Source organism: Nerophis lumbriciformis, linkage group LG26 (assembly GCF_033978685.3).
Source record: "Nerophis lumbriciformis linkage group LG26, RoL_Nlum_v2.1, whole genome shotgun sequence".
NCBI classification, from domain to species: Eukaryota; Metazoa; Chordata; class Actinopteri; order Syngnathiformes; family Syngnathidae; genus Nerophis; species Nerophis lumbriciformis.
This window is the reverse complement of record NC_084573.2, coordinates 38557501-38580827: the sequence shown is the minus strand read 5'-3', so window position 1 is coordinate 38580827 and position 23327 is coordinate 38557501. Positions and strand designations below refer to the sequence as shown.

Below are 23327 nucleotides of genomic sequence, written 5' to 3'. Positions count from 1 at the left end.
TCGTTATTTATCGTTATTTTATGTTATATTATGCTATGTTATGTTATGTTATTTTATTTATGTCATGTTATTTATGTTATTTATGTTATTTATGTTATTTATCGTTATTTATCGTTATTTTATGTTATATTATGGTATGTTATGTTATGTTATTTATGTTATGTTATTTATGTTATTTATCGTTATTTTATGTTATATTATGCTATGTTATGTTATGTTATTTTATTTATGTTATGTTATTTATGTTATTTATCGTTATGTATCATTATTTTATATTATGTTATGTTATGTATGTTATTTATCGTTATTTATCAGGTCTTGTGTTATTTATCATTGTTTTATGTTATGTTATGTTATATTATTTATGTTATGTTATTTATGTTATTTATGTTATTCATCAGGTCTTGTGTTATTTATCATTGTTTTATGTTATGTTATGTTATATTATTTATGTTACGTTATTTATCTTTATTTATCGTTATTTAATGTTATGTTATGTTATGTTATTTATGTTATGTTATTTATGTTATTTATCGTTATTTTATGTTATGTTATGTTATGTTATGTTATGTTATGTTATTTATGTTATGTTATTTATGTTATGTTATTTACGTTATTTATCATTATTTTATGTTATGTTATGTTATGTTATGTTATGTTATGTTATGTTATGTTATGTTATTTATCGTTATTTATCAGGTCTTGTGTTATTTATTTATCGCTATGTTATGTTATGTTATGTTATGTTATGTTATTTATGTTATGCTATTTATGTTATTTATCGTTATTTTTTGTTGTGTTATGTTATGTTATGTTATGTTATATTATGTTATGTTATGTTATGTTATGTTATGTTATTTATTGTTATTTATCGGGTCTTGTGTTATTTATTTATCTTTATGTTATGTTATGTTATTTATGTTATGTTATGTTATGTTATGTTATTTATCGTGTCTTGGGGCGACCGTACTGTGCCAATGACTTTAGTGTACATTTCTCTTTTACCCGACAAAAGATGCAGATGCGCGCGCAAGCGGTGTTACCGTGGCAACCCAGTTGACGTCACACCACAAAAAGAAGGCGTGGCCTCGGCGGAAGATAAAGACGGAGACGAGAGCAAAATGGCGAGTGAACATCTGTGCTCGTTAATGAGACAGCAGTGCGAGGACGTCGTCAATATAACCCGGTGACACACGGATGGAAAATACGGACATGTTGTCTTTGCGGAGGAAGGATGGAGGATGAAGACAACAAAGTCGCAGTTGTCACGTGACGGTAGCTAACTGTTGACTTCAACATCAAAGCGCCGCCACCTGCCAGCTAAGGACGTCCAAACACAAACTGATCAACTTCATGTGAGTTTTCACTCAAATATGTCAGTCTTAGTTTGAATGTCCAGGAGGAGTGAAATGTGTTGATGTTGGAATGGTTTGAACAGGTTGAAAAATGTGGGAATTGTGCAACTTGGAAAAATGTCCCATTCATTTCAATGGGAACTTCCTGGAAATTTGAGGAAAATATGGATTTTTTTGGGAAAATGATTGGGAGCATGAATGTCCTGAATTGGTTGGTGTTGGAATCGTTTAAATCGGTCAAGAAATGTTAAAGTAGTAACAGTTTTTTAATTGAGAAATTGTGTAATGGAATTTCGGGAAAACCGGGAATTTTTCCAGTTCCTAAACCTACTTGTTTTTTTTGTCCTGACTAAGAAACATTTTTAGACAGTGGGACGGTTGAAATGGGATGAGAAAAAGAAAAGGGGTAGTCAAACAAAGAAGGTTGGAAATAGGGTTAAAAAAAAAAAAAAAATCCTGGAAATGTGTTGAACGTGGAAAAACAGTAGTTTGAATGTCCAGGATGAGTTGAATGTGTTGAAGGTGGAATGGTTTGGATAGGTTGAAAAATGTGGGAATTGTGCAACTTGGAAAAATGTCCCATTCAATGGGAACTTCCTGGAAATTTGTTGAACGTGGAAAAAATGGTAGTTTGAATGTCCAGGATGAGTTGAATGTGTTGAAGGTGGAATGGTTTGAATAGGTTGAAAAATGTGGAAATGGTGGAAGTTTGAAAAATGTCCCATTCATTTCAATGGGAACTTCCTGGAAATTCGGTGGAGATCTGTATGGTTGTGGAAAATGATTAGGAGCACGATTGTCCTGAATGAGCTGAATTTGTTGGTGTTGGAATTGTTTAAATCGGCCAAGAAATGTTGAAGTAGTAGTCAAACAAAGAAGGTTGGAAATGGGGTTCAAAACAAAACAAAACAGGAATTCCTGGAAATTTGTTGAACGTGGAAAAATGGTCGTTTGAATGTCCAGGAGGAGTGAAATGTGTTGATGTTGGAATGGTTTGAACAGGTTGAAAAATGTGGGAATTGTGCAACTTGGAAAAATGTCCCATTCATTTCAATAGGAACTTCCTGGAAATTTGAGGAAAATCTGGATTGTTTTGGGAAAATGATTGGGAGCATGAATGTCCTGAATGGGCTGAATTGGTTGGTGTTGGAATTGTTTAAATCAGTCAAGAAATGTTGAAGTAGTAACAGTTTTTTAATTGAGAAATTGTGTAATGGAATTTCGGGAAAACCGGGAATTTTTCTAGTTCCTAAACCTACTTGTTTTTTTTTGTCCTGACTAAGAAACATTTTTAGACAGTGGGACGGTTGAAATGGGATGAGAAAAAGAAAAGGGGTAGTCAAACAAAGAAGGTTGGAAATAGGGTTAAAAAAAAAAAAATTCCTGGAAATTTGTTCCATCCATCCATGGATGGATGGATGGATGGGAAATTTGTTGAACGTGGAAAAACAGTAGTTTGAATGTCCAGGATGAGTTGAATGTGTTGAAGGTGGAATGGTTTGAATAGGTTGAAAAATGTGGGAATTGTGCAACTTGGAAAAATGTCCCATTCGATTCAATGGGAACTTCCAGGAAATGTGTTGAATGTGGAAAAATGGTAGTTTGAATGTCCAGGATGAGTTGAATGTGTTGAAGGTGGAATGGTTTGAATAGGTTGAAAAATGTGGGAAGTGTGCAACTTGGAAAAATGTCCCATTCATTTCAATGGGAATCTCCTGGAAATTTTGTGGAAAATCTGGATTTAAAAAAAAAATGATTAGGAGCATGAATGTCCTGAATGAGCTGAATTGGTTGGTGTTGGAATTGTTTAAATCGGTCAAGAAATGTTGAAGTAGTAACAGTTTTTTAATTGAAAAATTGTATTATGGAATTTCGGGGAAATCGGGAATGTTTCTAGTTCCTAAACCAACTTGTTTTTTAGTCCTGACTAAGAAAACATTTCAGACAGTGGAACAGTTGAAATGGGATGACAAAAAGAAAAGGGGTAGTCAAACATAGAAGGTTAGAAATAGGGTTAAAAAAACAAAACAGGAATTCCTGGAAATGTGTTTAACGTAGAAAAATGGTAGTTTGAATGTCCAGGATGAGTGGAATGTGTTGATGTTGGAATGGTTTGAACAGGTTGAAAAATGTGGAAATGGTGGAAGTTTGAAAAATGTTTCATTCATTTCAATGGGAACTTCCTGGAAATTTGTTGAACGTGGAAAAATGGTTAGTTTGAATGTCCAGGATGAGTTGAATGTGTTGAAGGTGAAATGGTTTGAATAGGTTGAAAAATGTGGAAATGGTGGACGTTTGAAAAATATCCCATTCATTTCAATGGGAACTTCCTGGAAATTCGGTGGAAATCTGGATTTTTTTTTTGGAAAATGATTAGGAGCATGAATGTCCTGAATGAGCTGAATTGGTTGGTGTTGGAATTGTTTAAATCTGTCAAGAAATGTTGAAGTAGTAACAGTTTTTTAATTGGAAAATGGTATTACGGAATTTCGGGAAAACTGGGAATGTTTCTAGTTCCTAAAGCGACTGTTTTTTGTTGTTGTGCTGACTAAGAAACATTTAGACAGTGGAACGGTTGAAATGGGATGACAAAAAGAAAAGAGGTAGTCAAACAAAGAAGGTTGGAAATAGGGTAAAAAAAATAAAAATAAAATAAATTCATGGAAATTTGTTGAACGTGGAAAAATGGTAGTTTGAATGTCCAGGATGAGTTGAATGTGTTGAAGGTGGAGTGGTTTGAATAGGTTGCAAAATGTGTGAATTGTGCAACTTGGAAAAATGTCCCATTCAATGGGAACTTCCTGGAAATTTGTTGAACGTGGAAAAAATGGTAGTTTGAATGTCCAGGATGAGTTGAATGTGTTGAAGGTGGAATGGTTTGAATAGGTTGAAAAATGTGGGAATTGTGCAACTTGGAAAAATGTCCCATTCGATTCAATGGGAACTTCCAGGAAATGTGTTGAACGTGGAAAAATGGTAGTTTGAATGTCCAGGATGAGTTGAATGTGTTGAAGGTGGAATGGTTTGAATAGGTTGATAAATGTGGGAAGTGTGCAACTTGGAAAAATGTCCCATTCCTTTCAATGGGAACTTCCTGGAAATTTGGGGAAAATCTAGATTTAAAAAAGAAATGATTAGGAGCATGAATGTCCTGAATGAGCTGAATTGGTTGGTGTTGGAATTGTTTAAATCGGTCAAGAAATGTTGAAGTAGTAACAGTTTTTTAATTGAAAAATTGTATTATGGAATTTCGGGGAAATCGGGAATGTTTCTAGTTCCTAAACCAACTTGTTTTTTAGTCCTGACTAAGAAAACATTTCAGACAGTGGAACAGTTGAAATGGGATGACAAAAAGAAAAGGGGTAGTCAAACAAAGAAGGTTAGAAATAGGGTTAAAAAAAAAAAAAAAGGAATTCCTGGAAAAAAATGTAGTTTTTGGTAGTTTGAATGTCCAGGATGAGTGGAATGTGTTGATGTTGGAATGGTTTGAACAGGTTGAAAAATGTGGAAATGGTGGAAATTTGAAAAATGTTCCATTCATTTCAATAAAACTTCCTGGAAATTTGTTGAACGTGGAAAAATGGTTAGTTTGAATGTCCAGGATGAGTTTAATGTGTTGAAGGTGGAATGGTTTGAGTAGGTTGAAAAATGTGGGAAGTGTGCAACTTGGAAAAATGTTCCATTCAATTCAATGGGAACTTCCTGGAAATTTAGGGAAAATCTGGATTTTTTTGGAAAATGATTACGAGCATGAATGTGCTGAATGAGCTGAATTTGTTGGTGTTGGAATTGTTTAAATCGGTCAAGAAATGTTGGAGTAGTAACAGTTTTTAAATTGAGAAATGGTATAATGGAATTTCGGGAAAATCGGGAATGTTTCTAGTTCCTAAACCAACTTGTTTTTTTGTCCTGACTAAAAAAACATTTTAGACAGTGGAACGGTTGAAATGGGATGACAAAAAGAAAAGGGGTAGTCAAACAAAGAAGGTTAGAAATAGGGTTAAAAAAACAAAACAGGAATTCCTGGAAATGTGTTTAACGTAGAAAAATGGTAGTTTGAATGTCCAGGATGAGTGGAATGTGTTGATGTTGGAATGGTTTGAACAGGTTGAAAAATGTGGAAATGGTGGAAGTTTGAAAAATGTTCCATTCATTTCAATAAAACTTCCTGGAAATTTGTTGAACGTGGAAAAATGGTTAGTTTGAATGTCCAGGATGAGTTGAATGTGTTGAAGGTGGAATGGTTTGAGTAGGTTGAAAAATGTGGGAAGTGTGCAACTTGGAAAAATGTTCCATTCAATTCAATAGGAACTTCCTGGAAATTTGGGGAAAATCTGGATTTTTTTGGAAAATGATTACCAGCATGAATGTGCTGAATGAGCTGAATTTGTTGGTGTTGGAATTGTTTAAATCGGTCAAGAAATGTTGAAGTAGTAACAGTTTTTAAATTGAGAAATGGTATAATGGAATTTCGGGAAAATCGGAAATGTTTCTAGTTCCTAAACCAACTTGTTTTTTTGTCCTGACTAAGAAACATTTTTAGACAGTGGAACAGTTGAAATGGGATGACAAAAAGAAAAGGGGTAGTCAAACAAAAAAGGTTGGAAATAAATAAATGATAAATGGGTTGTACTTGTATAGCGCTTTTCTACCTTCAAGGTACTCAAAGCGCTTTGACACTACTTCCACATTTACCCATTCACACACACATTCACACACTGATGGAGGGAGCTGCCATGCAAGGCGCTAACCAGCACCCATCAGGAGCAAGGGTGAAGTGTCTTGCTCAGGACACAACGGACATGACGAGGTTGGTACTAGGTGGGGATTGAACCAGGGACCCTCGGGTTGCGCACGGCTACTCTCCCACTGCGCCACGCCGTCCCTAAATAGGGTTAAAAAAAACCAAAACAGGAATTCCTGGAAATTTGTTGAATGTAGAAAAATGGTAGATTGAATGTCCATGATGAGTGGAATGTGTTGAGGGTGGAATGGTTTGAATAGGTTGAAAAATGTGGAAATGGTGGAAGTTTGAAAAATGTCCCATTCATTTCAATGGGAACTTCCTGGAAATTCGGGGGAAATCTGGGGTTTTTTTTGGAAAATGATTCGGAGCATGAATGTCCTGAATGAGCTGAATTGGTTGGTGTTGGAATTGTTTAAATCTGTCAAGAAATGTTGAAGTAGTAGTCAAACAAAGAAGGTTGAAAATAGGGTTAAAAACAAAACAAAACAGTAATTCCTGGAAATGTGTTGAACGTGGAAAAATGGTCGTTTGAATGTCCAGGAGGAGTGGACTGTGTTGATGTTGGAATTGTTTGAACAGGTTGAAAAATGTGGAAATTGTGCAACTTGGAAAAATGTCCCATTTCTTTCAATAGGAACTTCCTGGAAATTTGGGGAAAATCTGGATTAAAAAAAAAAAAAAAAAGATTAGGAACATAAATGTCCTGAATGAGCTGAATTTGTTGGTGTTGGAATTGTTTAAATCGGTCAAGAAATGTTGAAGTAGTAGTCAAACAAAGAAGGTTGGAAATAGGGTTCAAAACAGGAATTCCTGGAAATTTGTTGAACGTGGAAAAATGGTCGTTTGAATGTCCAGGAGGAGTGGACTGTGTTGATGTTGGAATGGTATGAACAGGTTGAAAAATGTGGAAATTGTGCAACTTTGAAAAATGTCCCATTTCTTTCAATAGGAACTTCCTGGAAATTTGGGGAAAATATGGATTTAAAAAAAAATGATTAGGAACATAAATGTCTTGAATGAGCTGAATTGGCAAAAAATGAATTTTATCATGAATTTTCTGAATGAGCTGAATTTGTTGGTGTTGTAATTGTTTATATCGGTCAAGAAATGTTGAAGTAGTCGTCAAACAAAGAAGGTTGAAATAAGGTTAGAAACAGAACAAAACAGGAATTCCTGGAAATTTGTTGAACGTGGAAAAATGGTCGTTTGAATTTCCAGGAGGAGTGGACTGTGTTGATGTTGGAATTGTTTGAACAGGTTGAAAAATGTGGAAATTGTGCAACTTTGAAAAATGTCCCATTTCTTCCAAAAGGAACTTCCTGGAAATTTGGGGAAAATCTGGATTTAAAAAAAAATAATGATTAGGAACCTGAATGTCCTGAATGAGCTGAATTTGTTGGTGTTGGAATTGTTTACATCGGCCAAGAAATGTTGAAGTAGTAGTCAAACAAAGAAGGTTGGAAATAGGGTTAAAAACATAACAAAACAGTAATTCCTGGAAATTTGTAGAACGTGGAAAAATAGTCGTTTGAATGTCCAGGAGGAGTGGACTGTGTTGGTGTTAGAATTGTTTGAACAGGTTGAAAAATGTGGAAATTGTGCAACTTTGAAAAATGTCCCATTTCTTCCAAAAGGAACTTCCTGGAAATTTGGGGAAAATCTTGATTTAAAAAAAAAAAAAATTATTAGGAACCTGAATGTCCTGAATGAGCTGAATTTGTTGGTGTTGGAATTGTTTAAATCGCTCAAGAAATGTTGAAGTAGTAGTCAAACAAAGAAGGTTGGAAATGGGGTTCAAAACAGGAATTCCTGGAAATTTGTTGAACGTGGAAAAATGGTCGTTTGAATTTCCAGGAGGAGTGGACTGTGTTGATGTTGGAATTGTTTGAACAGGTTGAAAAATGTGGAAATTGTGCAACTTGGAAAAATGTCCCATTTCTTTCAATAGGAACTTCCTGGAAATTTGGGGGAAATCTGGATTAAAAAAAAAAAAAAGATTAGGAACATGAATGTCCTGAATGAGCTGAATTTGTTGGTGTTGGAATTGTTTAAATCGGTCAAGAAATGTTGAAGTAGTCGTCAAACAAAGAAGGTTGGAAATAGGGTTCAAAACAAAATAAAACAGGAATTCCTGGAAATGTGTTGAACGTGGAAAAATAGTAGTTTGAATGTCCAGGAGGAGTGGACTGTGTTGATGTTGGAATTGTTTGAACAGGTTGAAAAATGTGGAAATTGTGCAACTTGGAAAAATGTCCCATTTCTTTCAATAAGAACTTCCTGGAAATTTGGGGAAAATCTGGATTTAAAAAAAAAAAAAGATTAGGAACCTGAATGTCCTGAATGAGCTGAATTTGTTGGTGTTGGAATTGTTTAAATCGGTCAAGAAATGTTGAAGTAGTCGTCAAACAAAGAAGGTTGGAAATAGGGTTACAAACAGAACAAAACAGGAATTCCTGGAAATTTGTTGAATGTGGAAAAATGGTCGTTTGAATGTCCAGGAGGAGTGGACTGTGTTGATGTTGGAATTGTTTGAACAGGTTGAAAAATGTGGGAATTGTGCAACTTGGAAAAATGTCCCATTCATTTCAATAGGAACTTCCTGGAAATTTGGGGAAAATCTGAATTAAAAAAAAAAAATGATTAGGAGCATGAATGTCCTGAATGAGCTGAATTTGTTGGTGTTGGAATTGTTTAAATCGGCCAAGAAATGTTGAAGTAGTCGTCAAACAAAGAAGGTTGGAAATAGGGTTCAAAACAAAACAAAACAGGAATTCCTGGAAATTTGTTGAACGTGGAAAAATGGTCGTTTGAATGTCCAGGATGAGTGGAATGTGTTGATGTTGGAATGGTTTGAACAGGTTGAAAAATGTGGAAATTGTGCAACTTGGAAAAATGTCCCATTTCTTTCTATAGGAACTTCCTGGAAATTTGGGGAAGATCTGGATTTAAAAAAAAATGATTAGGAACATGAATGTCTTGAATGAGCTGAATTGGCAAAAAATGAATTTTATCATGAATTTTCTGAATGAGCTAAATTGGTTGGTGTTGGAATTGTTTAAATCGGCCAAGAAATGTTGAAGTAGTAGTCAAACAAAGAAGGTTGGAAATAGGGTTCAAAACAAAACAAAACAGGAATTCCTGGAAATTTGTTGACGTGGAAAAATGGTAGTTTGAATGTCCAGGAGGAGTGGACTGTGTTGATGTTAGAATTGTTTGAACAGGTTGAAAAATGTGGAAATTGTGCAACTTTGAAAAATGTCCCATTTCTTCCAAAAGGAACTTCCTGGAAATTTGGGGAAAATCTGGATTTAAAAAAAAAAAATGATTAGGAACCTGAATGTCCTGAATGAGCTGAATTTGTTGGTGTTGGAATTGTTTAAATCGGCCAAAACATGTTGAAGTAGTAGTCAAACAAAGAAGGTTGGAAATAGGGTTAGAAACAAAACAAAACAGGAATTCCTGGAAATGTGTTGAACGTGGAAAAATGGTCGTTTGAATGTCCAGGATGAGTGGACTGTGTTGATGTTGGAATTGTTTGAACAGGTTGAAAAATGTGGAAATTGTGCAACTTGGAAAAATGTCCCATTTCTTTCAATAGGAACTTCCTGGAAATTTGGGGAAAATCTGGATTAAAAAAAAAAAAAGATTAGGAACCTGAATGTCCTGAATGAGCTGAATTTGTTGGTGTTGGAATTGTTTAAATCGGTCAAGAAATGTTGAAGTAGTAGTCAAACAAAGAAGGTTGGAAATAGGGTTCAAAACAGGAATTCCTGGAAATTTGTTGAACGTGGAAAAATGGTCGTTTGAATGTCCAGGAGGAGTGGACTGTGTTGATGTTGGAATGGTATGAACAGGTTGAAAAATGTGGAAATTGTGCAACTTTGAAAAATGTCCCATTTCTTTCAATAGGAACTTCCTGGAAATTTGGGGAAAATCTGGATTTAAAGAAAAAAAAAGATTAGGAACCTGAATGTCCTGAATGAGCTGAATTTGTTGGTGTTGGAATTGTTTAAATCGGTCAAGAAATGTTGAAGTAGTCGTCAAACAAAGAAGGTTGGAAATAGGGTTAGAAACAAAACAAAAGAGGAATTCCTGGAAATTTGTTGAACGTGGAAAAATGGTAGTTTGAATGTCCAGGAGGAGTGGACTGTGTTGATGTTAGAATTGTTTGAACAGGTTGAAAAATGTGGAAATTGTGCAACTTTGAAAAATGTCCCATTTCTTCCAAAAGGAACTTCCTGGAAATTTGGGGAAAATCTGGATTTAAAAAAAAATAATGATTAGGAACATGAATGTCCTGAATGAGCTGAATTTGTTGGTGTTGGAATTGTTTAAATCGGTCAAGAAATGTTGAAGTAGTCGTCAAACAAAGAAGGTTGGAAATAGGGTTCAAAACAAAACAGGAATTCCTGGAAATTTGTTGAACGTGGAAAAATGGTCGTTTGAATGTCCAGGAGGAGTGGACTGTGTTGATGTTAGAATTGTTTGAACAGGTTGAAAAATGTGGAAATTGTGCAACTTTGAAAAATGTCCCATTTCTTCCAAAAGGAACTTCCTGGAAATTTGGGGAAAATCTGGATTTAAAAAAATAATGATTAGGAGCATGAATGTCCTGAATGAGCTGAATTGGCTGGTGTTGGAATTGTTTAAATCGGTCAAGAAATGTTGAAGTAGTAGTCAAACAAAGAAGGTTGGAAATAAGGTTACAAACAAAACAAAACAGTAATTCCTGGAAATTTGTTGAACGTGGAAAAATGGTCGTTTGAATGTCCAGGATGAGTGGAATGTGTTGATGTTGGAATTGTTTGAACAGGTTGAAAAATGTGGAAATTGTGCAACTTGGAAAAATGTCCCATTTCTTTCAATAGGAACTTCCTGGAAATTTGGGGAAAATCTGGATTAAAAAAAAAAATTATTAGGAACATGAATGTCCTGAATGAGCTGAATTTGTTGGTGTTGGAATTGTTTAAATCGGTCAAGAAATGTTGAAGTAGTAACAGTTTTTTAATTGAGAAATTGTGTAATGGAATTTCGGGAAAACCGGGAATGTTTCTAGTTCCTAAACCTACTTGTTTTTTTTGTTTTGACTTAGGAACATTTTTAGACAGTGGGACGGTTGAAATGGGATGAGAAAAAGAAAAGGGGTAGTCAAACAAAGAAGGTTGGAAATAGGGTAAAAAAAATAAAAAAAATAAAAAAAATTCCTGGAAATTTGTTGAATGTGGAAAAATGGTAGTTTGAATGTCCAGGATGAGTTGAATGTGTTGAAGGTGGAATGGTTTGAATAGGTTACAAAATGTGTGAATTGTGCAACTTGGAAAAATGTCTCATTCAATGGGAACTTCCTGGAAATTTGTTGAACATGGAAAAAACGGTAGTTTGAATGTCCAGGATGAGTTGAATGTGTTGAAGGTCAAATGGTTTGAATAGGTTGATAAATGTGGGAAGTGTGCAACTCGGAAAAATGCCCCATTCAATGGGATCTTCCTGGAAATTTGTTGAACGTGGAAAAATGGTAGTTTGAATGTCCAGGATGAGTTGAATGTGTTGAAGGTGAAATGGTTTGAATAGGTTGGAAAAATGTGGGAAGTGTGCAACTTGGAAAAATGTCCCATTCATTTCAATGGGAATTTCCTGGAAATTTGGGGGGAAATCTGGATTAAAAAAGAAAATTATTAGGATCATGAATGTCCTGAATGAGCTGAATTGGTTGGTGTTGGAATTGTTTAAATCGGTCAAGAAATGTTGAAGTAGTAACAGTTTTTTAATGGAAAAATTGTATTATGGAATTTCGGGGAAATCGGGAATGTTTCTAGTTCCTAAACCAACTTGTTTTTTAGTCCTGACTAAGAAAACATTTAGACAGTGAAAAGAAAAAAAGAAAAGGGGTAGTCAAACAAAGAAGGTTAGAAATAGAGTTAAAAAAACAAAACAGGAATTCCTGGAAATGTGTTTAACGTAGAAAAATGGTAGTTTGAATGTCCAGGATGAGTGGAATGTGTTGATGTTGGAATGGTTTGAACAGGTTGAAAAATGTGGAAATGGTGGAAGTTTGAAAAAGGTTCCATTCATTTCAATAAAACTTCCTGGAAATTTGTTGAACGTGGAAAAATAGTTAGTTTGAATGTCCAGGATGAGTTGAATGTGTTGAAGGTGGAATGGTTTGAGTAGGTTGAAAAATGTGGGAAGTGTGCAACTTGGAAAAATGTTCCATTCAATTCAATGGGAACTTCCTGGAAATTTGGGGAACTTCCTGGAAATTTGGGGAAAATCTGGATTTTTTTGGAAAATGATTACGAGCATGAATGAGCTGAATTGGTTGGTGTTGGAATTGTTTAAATCGGTCAAGAAATGTTGAAGTAGTAGCAGTTTTTTAATTGAGAAATTGTGTAATGGAATTTCAGGAAAACCGGGAATGTTTCTAGTTCCTAAACCTACTTGTTTTTTTTGTCCTGACTAAGAAACATTTTTAGACAGTGGGACGGTTGAAATGGGATGAGAAAAAGAAAAGGGGTAGTCAAACAAAGAAGGTTGGAAATAGGGTAAAAAAAAAAAAAAAAAATTCCTGGAAATGTGTTGAACGTGGAAAAATGGTAGTTTGAATGTCCAGGATGACTTGAATGTGTTGAAGGTGGAGTGGTTTGAATAGGTTGAAAAATGTGGGAATTGTGCAACTTGGAAAAATGTCCCATTCAATGGGATCTTCCTGGAAATTTGTTGAACGTGGAAAAATGGTAGTTTGAATGTCCAGGATGAGTTGAATGTGTTGAAGGTGGAATGGTTTGAATAGGTTGAAAAATGTGGGAAGTGTGCAACTTGGAAAAATGTCCCATTCATTTCAATGGGAATTTCCTGGAAATTTTGTGGAAAATCTGGATTTAAAAAAAAAATGATTAGGAGCATGAATGTCCTGAATGAGCTGAATTGGTTGGTGTTGGAATTGTTTAAATCGGTCAAGAAATGTTGAAGTAGTAACAGTTTTTTAATTGGAAAATGGTATTACGGAATTTCGGGAAAACTGGGAATGTTTCTAGTTCCTAAAGCGACTGTTTTTTTTTGTCCTGACTAAGAAACATTTAGACAGTGGGACGGTTGAAATGGGATGACAAAAAAAAAAGAGGTAGTCAAACAAAGAAGGTTGGAAATAGGGTAAAAAAAAATAAAAATAAAAATAAATTCCTGGAAATTTGTTGGACGTGGAAAAATGGTAGTTTGAATGTCCAGGATGAGTTGAATGTGTTGAAGGTGGAATGGTTTGAATAGGTTGCAAAATGTGTGAATTGTGCAACTTGGAAAAATGTCCCATTCAATGGGAACTTCCTGGAAATTTGTTGAACGTGGAAAAAATGGTAGTTTGAATGTCCAGGATGAGTTGAATGTGTTGAAGGTGGAATGGTTTGAATAGGTTGAAAAATGTGGAAATGGTGGAAGTTTGATAAATGTCCCATTCATTTCAATGGGAACTTCCTGGAAATTCGGTGGAAATCTGGATTGTTTTTGGAAAATGATTAGGAGCATGAATGTCTTGAATGAGCTGAATTGGCTGGTGTTGGAATTGTTTAAATCGGTCAAGAAATGTTGAAGTAGTAGTCAAACAAAGAAGGTTGGAAATAGGGTTAAACACAAAACAAAACAGGAATTCCTGGAAATTTGTTGAATGTGGAAAAATGGTCGTTTGCATGTCCAGGAGGAGTGGACTGTGTTGATGTTGGAATGGTTTGAACAGGTTGAAAAATGTGGAAATTGTGCAACTTTGAAAAATGTCCCATTTCTTTCAATAGGAACTTCCTGGAAATTTGGGGAAAATCTGAATTAAAAAAAAAAAAAAAAAAAAAAGATTAGGAACATACATGTCCTGAATGAGCTGAATTTGTTGGTGTTGGAATTGTTTAAATCGGTCAAGAAATGTTGAAGTAGTAGTCAAACAAAGAAGGTTGGAAATAGGGTTACAAACAAAACAAAACAGGAATTCCTGGAAATTTGTTGAACGTGGAAAAATGGTCGTTTGAATGTCCAGGAGGAGTGAAATGTGTTGATGTTGGAATGGTTTGAACAGGTTGAAAAATGTGGAAATTGTGCAACTTGGAAAAATGTCCCATTCATTTCAATAGGAACTTCCTGGAAATTTAAGGAAAATCTAGATTGTTTTGGGAAAATGATTGGGAGCATGAATGTCCTGAATGGGCTGAATTGGTTGGTGTTGGAATTGTTTAAATCGGTCAAGAAATGTTGAAGTAGTAACAGTTTTTTAATTGAGAAATTGTGTAATGGAATTTCGGGAAAACCGGGAATTTTTCTAGTTCCTAAACCTACTTGTTTTTTTTGTTTTGACTTAGGAACATTTTTAGACAGTGGGACGGTTGAAATGGGATGAGAAAAAGAAAAGGGGTAGTCAAACAAAGAAGGTTGGAAATAGGGTAAAAAATAATAAAAATAAAATAAATTCCTGGAAATTTGTTGAACGTGGAAAAATGGTAGTTTGAATGTCCAGGATGAGTTGAATGTGTTGAAGGTGGAATGGTTTGAATAGGTTGCAAAATGTGGGAATTGTGCAACTTGGAAAAATGTCCCATGCAATGGGAACTTCCTGGAAATTTGTTGAACGTGGAAAAAATGGTAGTTTGAATGTCCAGGATGAGTTGAATGTGTTGAAGGTGGAATGGTTTGAATAGGTTGAAAAATGTGGAAATGGTGGAAGTTTGATAAATGTCCCATTCATTTCAATGGGAACTTCCTGGAAATTCGGTGGAAATCTGTATGGTTGTGGAAAATGATTAGGAGCATGAATGTCCTGAATGAGCTGAATTGGTTGGTGTTGGAATTGTTTAAATCGGCCAAGAAATGTTGAAGTAGTAGTCAAACAAAGAAGGTTGGAAATAGGGTTCAAAACAAAACAGGAATTCCTGGAAATTTGTTGAACGTGGAAAAATGGTCGTTTGAATGTCCAGGAGGAGTGAAATGTGTTGATGTTGGAATGGTTTGAACAGGTTGAAAAATGTGGAAATTGTGCAACTTGGAAAAATGTCCCATTCATTTCAATAGGAACTTCCTGGAAATTTAAGGAAAATCTAGATTGTTTTGGGAAAATTATTGGGAGCATGAATGTCCTGAATGGGCTGAATTGGTTGGTGTTGGAATTGTTTAAATCGGTCAAGAAATGTTGAAGTAGTAACAGTTTTTTAATTGAGAAATTGTGTAATGGAATTTCGGGAAAACCGGGAATTTTTCTAGTTCCTAAACCTACTTGTTTTTTTTGTTTTGACTTAGGAACATTTTTAGACAGTGGAACGGTTGAAATGGGATGACAAAAAGAAAAGAGGTAGTCAAACAAAGAAGGTTGGAAATAGGGTAAAAAAAAATAAAAATAAAATAAATTCCTGGAAATTTGTTGAACGTGGAAAAATGGTAGTTTGAATGTCCAGGATGAGTTGAATGTGTTGAAGGTGGAATGGTTTGAATAGGTTGCAAAATGTGGGAATTGTGCAACTCCGAAAAATGCCCCATTCAATGGGATCTTCCTGGAAATTTGTTGAACGTGGAAAAATGGTAGTTTGAATGTCCAGGATGAGTTGAATGTGTTGAAGGTGAAATGGTTTGAATAGGTTGATAAATGTGGGAAGTGTGCAACTTGGAAAAATGTCCCATTCCTTTCAATGGGAACTTCCTGGAAATTTGGGGAAAATCTAGATTCAAAAAAGAAATGATTAGGAGCATGTATGTCCTGAATGAGCTGAATTGGTTGGTGTTGGAATTGTTTAAATCGGTCAAGAAATGTTGAAGTAGTAACAGTTTTTTAATTGAAAAATTGTATTATGGAATTTCGGGGAAATCGGGAATGTTTCTAGTTCCTAAACCAACTTGTTTTTTTGTCCTGACTAAAAAAACATTTCAGACAGTGGAACAGTTGAAATGGGATGACAAAAAGAAAAGGGGTAGTCAAAAAAAGAAGGTTAGAAATAGGGGTAAAAAAAAAAAAAAGGAATTCCTGGAAATGTGTTTAACGTAGAAAAATGGTAGTTTGAATGTCCAGGATGAGTGGAATGTGTTGATGTTGGAATGGTTTGAACAGGTTGAAAAATGTGGAAATGGTGGAAGTTTGAAAAATGTTCCATTCATTTCAATAAAACTTCCTGGAAATTTGTTGAACGTGGAAAAATGGTAGTTTGAATGTCCAGGATGAGTTGAAGGTGGAATGGTTTGAATAGGTTGAAAAATGTGGGAAGTGTGCAACTTGGAAAAATGTCCCATTCATTTCAATGGGAATTTCCTGGAAATTTGGGGAAAATCTGGATTTAAAAAAAAAAAATGATTAGGAGCATGAATGTCCTGAATGAGCAGAATTGGTTGGTGTTGGAATTGTTTAAATCGGTCAAGAAATGTTGAAGTAGTAACAGTTTTTTAATTGAAAAATTGTATTATGGAATTTCGGGGAAATCGGGAATGTTTCTAGTTCCTAAACCAACTTGTTTTTTTGTCCTGACTAAAAAAACATTTTAGACAGTGGAACAGTTGAAATGGGATGACAAAAAGAAAAGGGGTAGTCAAACAAAGAAGGTTAGAAATAGGGTTAAAAAAACAAAACAGGAATTCCTGGAAATGTGTTTAACGTAGAAAAATGGTAGTTTGAATGTCCAGGATGAGTGGAATGTGTTGATGTTGGAATGGTTTGAACAGGTTGAAAAATGTGGAAATGGTGGAAGTTTGAAAAATGTTCCATTCATTTCAATAAAACTTCCTGGAAATTTGTTGAACGTGGAAAAATGGTTAGTTTGAATGTCCAGGATGAGTTGAAGGTGGAATGGTTTGAGTAGGTTGAAAAATGTGGGAAGTGTGCAACTTGGAAAAATGTCCCATTCAATGGGAACTTCCTGGAAATTTGTTGAACGTGGAAAAAATGGTAGTTTGAATGTCCATTCAATTCAATAGGAACTTCCTGGAAATTTGGGGAAAATCTGGATTTTTTTGGAAAATGATTACCAGCATGAATGTGCTGAATGAGCTGAATTTGTTGGTGTTGGAATTGTTTAAATCGGTCAAGAAATGTTGAAGTAGTAACAGTTTTTAAATTGAGAAATGGTATAATGGAATTTCGGGAAAATCGGAAATGTTTCTAGTTCCTAAACCAACTTGTTTTTTTGTCCTGACTAAGAACATTTTTAGACAGTGGAACAGTTGAAATGGGATGACAAAAAGAAAAGGGGTAGTCAAACAAAAAAGGTTGGAAATAGGGTTAAAAAAAAAAAAACAGGAATTCCTGGAAATTTGTTGAATGTAGAAAAATGGTAGATTGAATATCCAGGATGAGTGGAATGTGTTGAAGGTGGAATAGGTTGAAAAATGTGGAAATGGTGGAAGTTTGAAAAATATCCCATTCATTTCAATGGGAACTTCCTGGAAATTCGGTGGAAATCTGGATTTTTTTTTAGAAAATGATTAGGAGCATGAATGTCCTGAATGAGCTGAATTTGTTGGTGTTGGAATTGTTTATATCAGTCAAGAAATGTTGAAGTAGTAGTCAAACAAAGAAGGTTGGAAATAGGGTTCAAAACAAAACAAAACAGGAATTCCTGGAAATTTGTTGAACGTGGAAAAATGGTCGTTTGAATGTCCAGGATGAGTGGAATGTGTTGATGTTGGAATGGTTTGAACAGGTTGAAAAATGTGGAAATGGTGCAACTTTGAAAAATGTACCATTTCTTCCAAAAGGAACTTCCTGGAAATTTGGGGAAAATCTGGATTTAAAAAAAAAAAATGATTAGGAACATGAATTTTCTGAATGAGCTGAATTTGTTGGTGTTGGAATTGTTTAAATCGGCCAAGAAATGTTGAAGTAGTAGTCAAACAAAGAAGGTTGGAAATAGGGTTAAAAACAAAACAGGAATTCCTGGAAATTTGTTGAACGTGGAAAAATGGTCGTTTGAATGTCCAGGATGAGTGGAATGTGTTGATGTTGGAATGGTTTGAACAGGTTGAAAAATGTGGAAATGGTGGAACTTTGAAAAATGTACCATTTCTTCCAAAAGGAACTTCCTGGAAATTTGGGGAAAATCTGGATTTAAAAAAAAAAAAATGATTAGGAACATGAATGTCCTGAATGAGCTGAATTTGTTGGTGTTGGAATTGTTTAAATCGGCCAAAAAATGTTGAAGTAGTCGTCAAACAAAGAAGGTTGGAAATAGGGTTACAAACAAAACAAAACAGGAATTCCTGGAAATTTGTTGAACGTGGAAAAATGGTCGTTTGAATGTCCAGGATGAGTGGACTGTGTTGATGTTGGAATTGTTTGAACAGGTTGAAAAATGTGGAAATTGTGCAACTTGGAAAAATGTCCCTTTTCTTTCAATTGGAACTTCCTGGAAATTTGTGGAAAATCTGGATAAAAAAAAAAAAATGATTAGGAACATGAATGTCCTGAGTAAGCTGAATTTGTTAGTGTTGGAATTGTTTAAATCGGTCAAGAAATGTTGAAGTAGTCGTCAAACAAAGAAGGTTGGAAATAGGGTTAGAAACAAAACAAAACAGGAATTCCTGGAAATGTGTTGAACGTGGAAAAATGGTCATTTGAATGTCCAGGAGGAGTGGACTGTGTTGATGTTGGAATGGTATGAACAGGTTGAAAAATGTGGAAATTGTGCAACTTGGAAAAATGTCCCATTTCTTTCAATAGGAACTTCCTGGAAATTTGGGGAAAATCTGGATTTAAAAAAAAAAAAAAAATGATTAGGAGCATGAATGTCCTGAATGAGCTGAATTTGTTGGTGTTGGAATTGTTTAAATCGGTCAAGAAATGTTGAAGTAGTAGTCAAACAAAGAAGGTTGGAAATGGGGTTCAAAACAGGAATTCCTGGAAATTTGTTGAACGTGGAAAAATGGTCGTTTAAATGTCCAGGATGAGTGGAATGTGTTGATGTTGGAATGGTATGAACAGGTTGACAAATGTGGAAATTGTGCAACTTTGAAAAATGTCCCATTTCTTTCAATAGGAACTTCCTGGAAATTTGGGGAAAATCTGGATTAAAAAAAAAATTATTAGGAACATGAATGTCCTGAATGAGCTGAATTGGCAAAACATGAATTTTCTGAATGAGCTGAATTTGTTGGTGTTGGAATTGTTTAAATCGGCCAAGAAATGTTGAAGTAGTAGTCAAACAAAGAAGGTTTGGAAATAGGGTTCAAAACAAAACAAAACAGGAATTCCTGGAAATTTGTTGAACGTGGAAAAATGGTCGTTTGAATGTCCAGGAGGAGTGGAATGTGTTGATGTTGGAATGGTATGAACAGGTTGAAAAATGTGGAAATTGTGCAACTTGGAAAAATGTCCAATTTCTTTCAATAGGAACTTCCTGGAAATTTGGGGAAAATCTGGATTAAAAAAAAAATGATTAGGAACATGAATGTCCTGAATGAGCTGAATTTGTTGGTGTTGGAATTGTTTAAATCGGCCAAAAAATGTTGAAGTAGTAGTCAAACAAAGAAGGTTGGAAATAGGGTTCAAAACAAAACAAAACAGGAATTCCTGGAAATTTGTTGAACGTGGAAAAATGGTAGTTTGAATGTCCAGGAGGAGTGGAATGTGTTGATGTTGGAATGGTTTGAACAGGTTGAAAAATGTGGAAATTGTGCAACTTGGAAAAATGTCCCGTTTCTTTCAATAGGAACTTCCTGGAAATTTGGGGAAAATCTGGATTTAAAAAAATATATATATTATGAACCTGAATGTCCTGAATGAGCTGAATTTGTTGGTGTTGGAATTGTTTAAATCGGCCAAAAAATGTTGAAGTAGTAGTCAAACAAAGAAGGTTGGAAAGTAGTGTTCAAAACAAAACAAAACCGGAATTCCTGGAAATGTGTTGAACGTGGAAAAATGGTCGTTTGAATGTCCAGGAGGAGTGGACTGTGTTGATGTTAGAATTGTTTGAACAGGTTGAAAAATGTGGAAATTGTGCAACTTGGAAAAATGTCCCGTTTCTTTCAATAGGAACTTCCTGGAAATTTGGGGAAAATCTGGATTTAAAAAAAAAAATATTAGGAACATGAATGTCCTGAATGAGCTGAATTTGTTGGTGTTGGAATTGTTTAAATCGGTCAAGAAATGTTGAAGTAGTAGTCAAACAAAGAAGGTTTGAAATGGGGTTCAAAACAGGAATTCCTGGAAATTTGTTGAACGTGGAAAAATGGTCGTTTTAATGTCCAGGAGGAGTGGACTGTGTTGATGTTGGAATTGTTTGAACAGGTTGAAAAATGTGGAAATTGTGCAACTTTGAAAAATGTCCCATTTCTTCCAAAAGGAACTTCCTGGAAATTTGGGGAAAATCTGGATTTAAAAAAAAAATGATTAGGAACATGAATGTCCTGAATGAGCTGAATTGGCAAAACATGAATTTTATCATGAATTTTCTGAATGAGCTGAATTGGTTGGTGTTGGAATTGTTTATATCGGTCAAGAAATGTTGAAGTAGTAGTCAAACAAAGAAGGTTGGAAATAGGGTTCAAAACAGGAATTCCTGGAAATGTGTTGAACGTGGAAAAATGGTCGTTTGAATGTCCAGGAGGAGTGGACTGTGTTGATGTTGGAATGGTATGAACAGGTTGAAAAATGTGGAAATTGTGCAACTTTGAAAAATGTCCCGTTTCTTTCAGTAGGAACTTCCTGGAAATTTGGGGAAAATCTGGATTAAAAAAAAAAAAAAAAAAGATTAGGAACATGAATGTCCTGAATGAGCTGAATTGGCAAAACATGAATTTTATCATGAATTTTCTGAATGAGCTGAATTGTTTGGTGTTGGAATTGTTTATATCGGTCAAGAAATGTTGAAGTAGTAGTCAAACAAAGAAGGTTGGAAATAGGGTTCAAAACAGGAATTCCTGGAAATGTGTTGAACGTGGAAAAATGGTCGTTTGAATGTCCAGGATGAGTGGAATGTGTTGATGTTGGAATGGTATGAACAGGTTGAAAAATGTGGAAATTGTGCAACTTGGAAAAATGTCCCATTTCTTTCAATAGGAACTTCCTGGAAATTTGGGGAAAATCTGGATTAAAAAAAAAAAGATTAGGAACATGAATGTCTTGAATGAGCTGAATTTGTTGGTGTTGGAATTGTTTAAATCGGTCAAGAAATGTTGAAGTAGTAGTCAAACAAAGAAGGTTGGAAATAGGGTTCAAAACAGGAATTCCTGGAAATTTGTTGAACGTGGAAAAATGGTAGTTTGAATGTCCAGGAGGAGTGGACTGTGTTGATGTTGGAATGGTTTGAACAGGTTGAAAAATGTGGGAATTGTGCAACTTGGAAAAATGTCCCATTCATTTCAATAGGAACTTCCTGGAAATTTGGGGAAAATCTGGATTAGAAAAAAAAATGATTAGGAACACGAATGTCTTGAATGAGCTGAATTGGCAAAACATGAATTTTATCATGAATTTTCTGAATGAGCTGAATTTGTTGGTGTTGGAATTGTTTAAATCGGCCAAGAAATGTTGAAGTAGTAGTCAAACAAAGAAGGTTGGAAATAGGGTTCGAAACAGGAATTCCTGGAAATTTGTTGAATGTGGAAAAATGGTCGTTAGAATGTCCAGGAGGAGTGGACTGTGTTGATGTTGGAATGGTTTGAACAGGTTGAAAAATGTGGAAATTGTGCAACTTGGAAAAATGTCCAATTTCTTTCAATAGGAACTTCCTGGAAATTTGGGGAAAATTTGGATTAAAAAAAAATGATTAGGAACATGAATGTCCTGAATGAGCTGAATTTGTTGGTGTTGGAATTGTTTAAATCGGCCAAGAAATGTTGAAGTAGTAGTCAAACAAAGAAGGTTGGAAATAGGGTTAAAAACAAAACAAAACAAAACAGGAATTCCTGGAAATTTGTTGAACGTGAAAAAATGGTCGTTTGAATGTCCAGGAGGAGTGGACTGTGTTGATGTTGGAATGGTTTGAACAGGTTGAAAAATGTGGAAATTGTGCAACTTTGAAAAATGTCCCATTTCTTTCAATAGGAACTTCCTGGAAATTTGGGGAAAATCTGGATTTAAAAAAAAAATGATTAGGAACATGAATGTCCTGAATGAGCTGAATTTGTTGGTGTTGGAATTGTTTAAATCGGCCAAAAAATGTTGAAGTAGTAGTCAAACAAAGAAGGTTGGAAATAGGGTTCAAAACAGGAATTCCTGGAAATTTGTTGAACGTGGAAAAATGGTCGTTTGAATGTCCAGGATGAGTGGAATGTGTTGATGTTGGAATGGTTTGAACAGGTTGAAAAATGTGGAAATTGTGCAACTTTGAAAAATGTCCCATTTCTTCCAAAAGGAACTTCCTGGAAATTTGGGGAAAATCTGGATTTAAAAAAAAAAAAAGATTAGTAACATGAATGTCCTGAATGAGCTGAATTTGTTGGTGTTGGAATTGTTTAAATCGGCCAAGAAATGTTGAAGTAGTAGTCAAACAAAGAAGGTTGGAAATAGGGTTCAAAACAGGAATTCCTGGAAATTTGTTGAACGTGGAAAAATGGTCGTTTGAATGTCCAGGATGAGTGAAATGTGTTGATGTTGGAATTGTTTGAACAGGTTGAAAAATGTGGAAATTGTGCAACTTTGAAAAATATCCAATTTTTTTCAATAGGAACTTCCTGGAAATTTGGGGAAAATCTGGATTTAAAAAAAAAAATGATTAGGAACATGAATGTCCTGAATGAGCTGAATTTGTTGGTGTTGGAATTGTTTAAATCGGTCAAGAAATGTTGAAGTAGTAGTCAAACAAAGAAGGTTGGAAATAGGGTTAAAAACAAAACAAAACAAAACAGGAATTCCTGGAAATTTGTTGAACGTGAAAAAATGGTCGTTTGAATGTCCAGGAGGAGTGGACTGTGTTGATGTTGGAATGGTTTGAACAGGTTGAAAAATGTGGAAATTGTGCAACTTTGAAAAATGTCCCATTTCTTTCAATAGGAACTTCCTGGAAATTTGGGGAAAATCTGGATTTAAAAAAAAAATGATTAGGAACATGAATGTCCTGAATGAGCTGAATTTGTTGGTGTTGGAATTGTTTAAATCGGTCAAGAAATGTTGAAGTAGTAACAGTTTTTTAATTGAGAAATTGTGTAATGGAATTTCGGGAAAACCGGGAATTTTTCTAGTTCCTAAACCTACTTGTTTTTTTTGTTTTGACTTAGGAACATTTTTAGACAGTGGGACGGTTGAAATGGGATGACAAAAAGAAAAGAGGTAGTCAAAC

General features: G+C 34.9%; 1 protein-coding gene across 2 annotated transcripts in view; it reads left to right on the top strand.

The window, feature by feature from the left end:
• Positions 1 to 1070: 1070 nt before the first annotated feature.
• gpr135 (G protein-coupled receptor 135) overlaps positions 1071 to 23327 on the top strand; it is a 26947-nt gene continuing 4690 nt past the window's right edge. For both annotated transcript variants that reach the window (XM_061986901.2, XM_061986899.2), the window contains exon 1: positions 1071 to 1355. In XM_061986901.2, the coding sequence (XP_061842885.1) occupies positions 1354 to 1355 (2 nt within the window). In that variant the 5' untranslated portion in view covers positions 1071 to 1353. The remainder of the gene's footprint in view (positions 1356 to 23327) is intronic.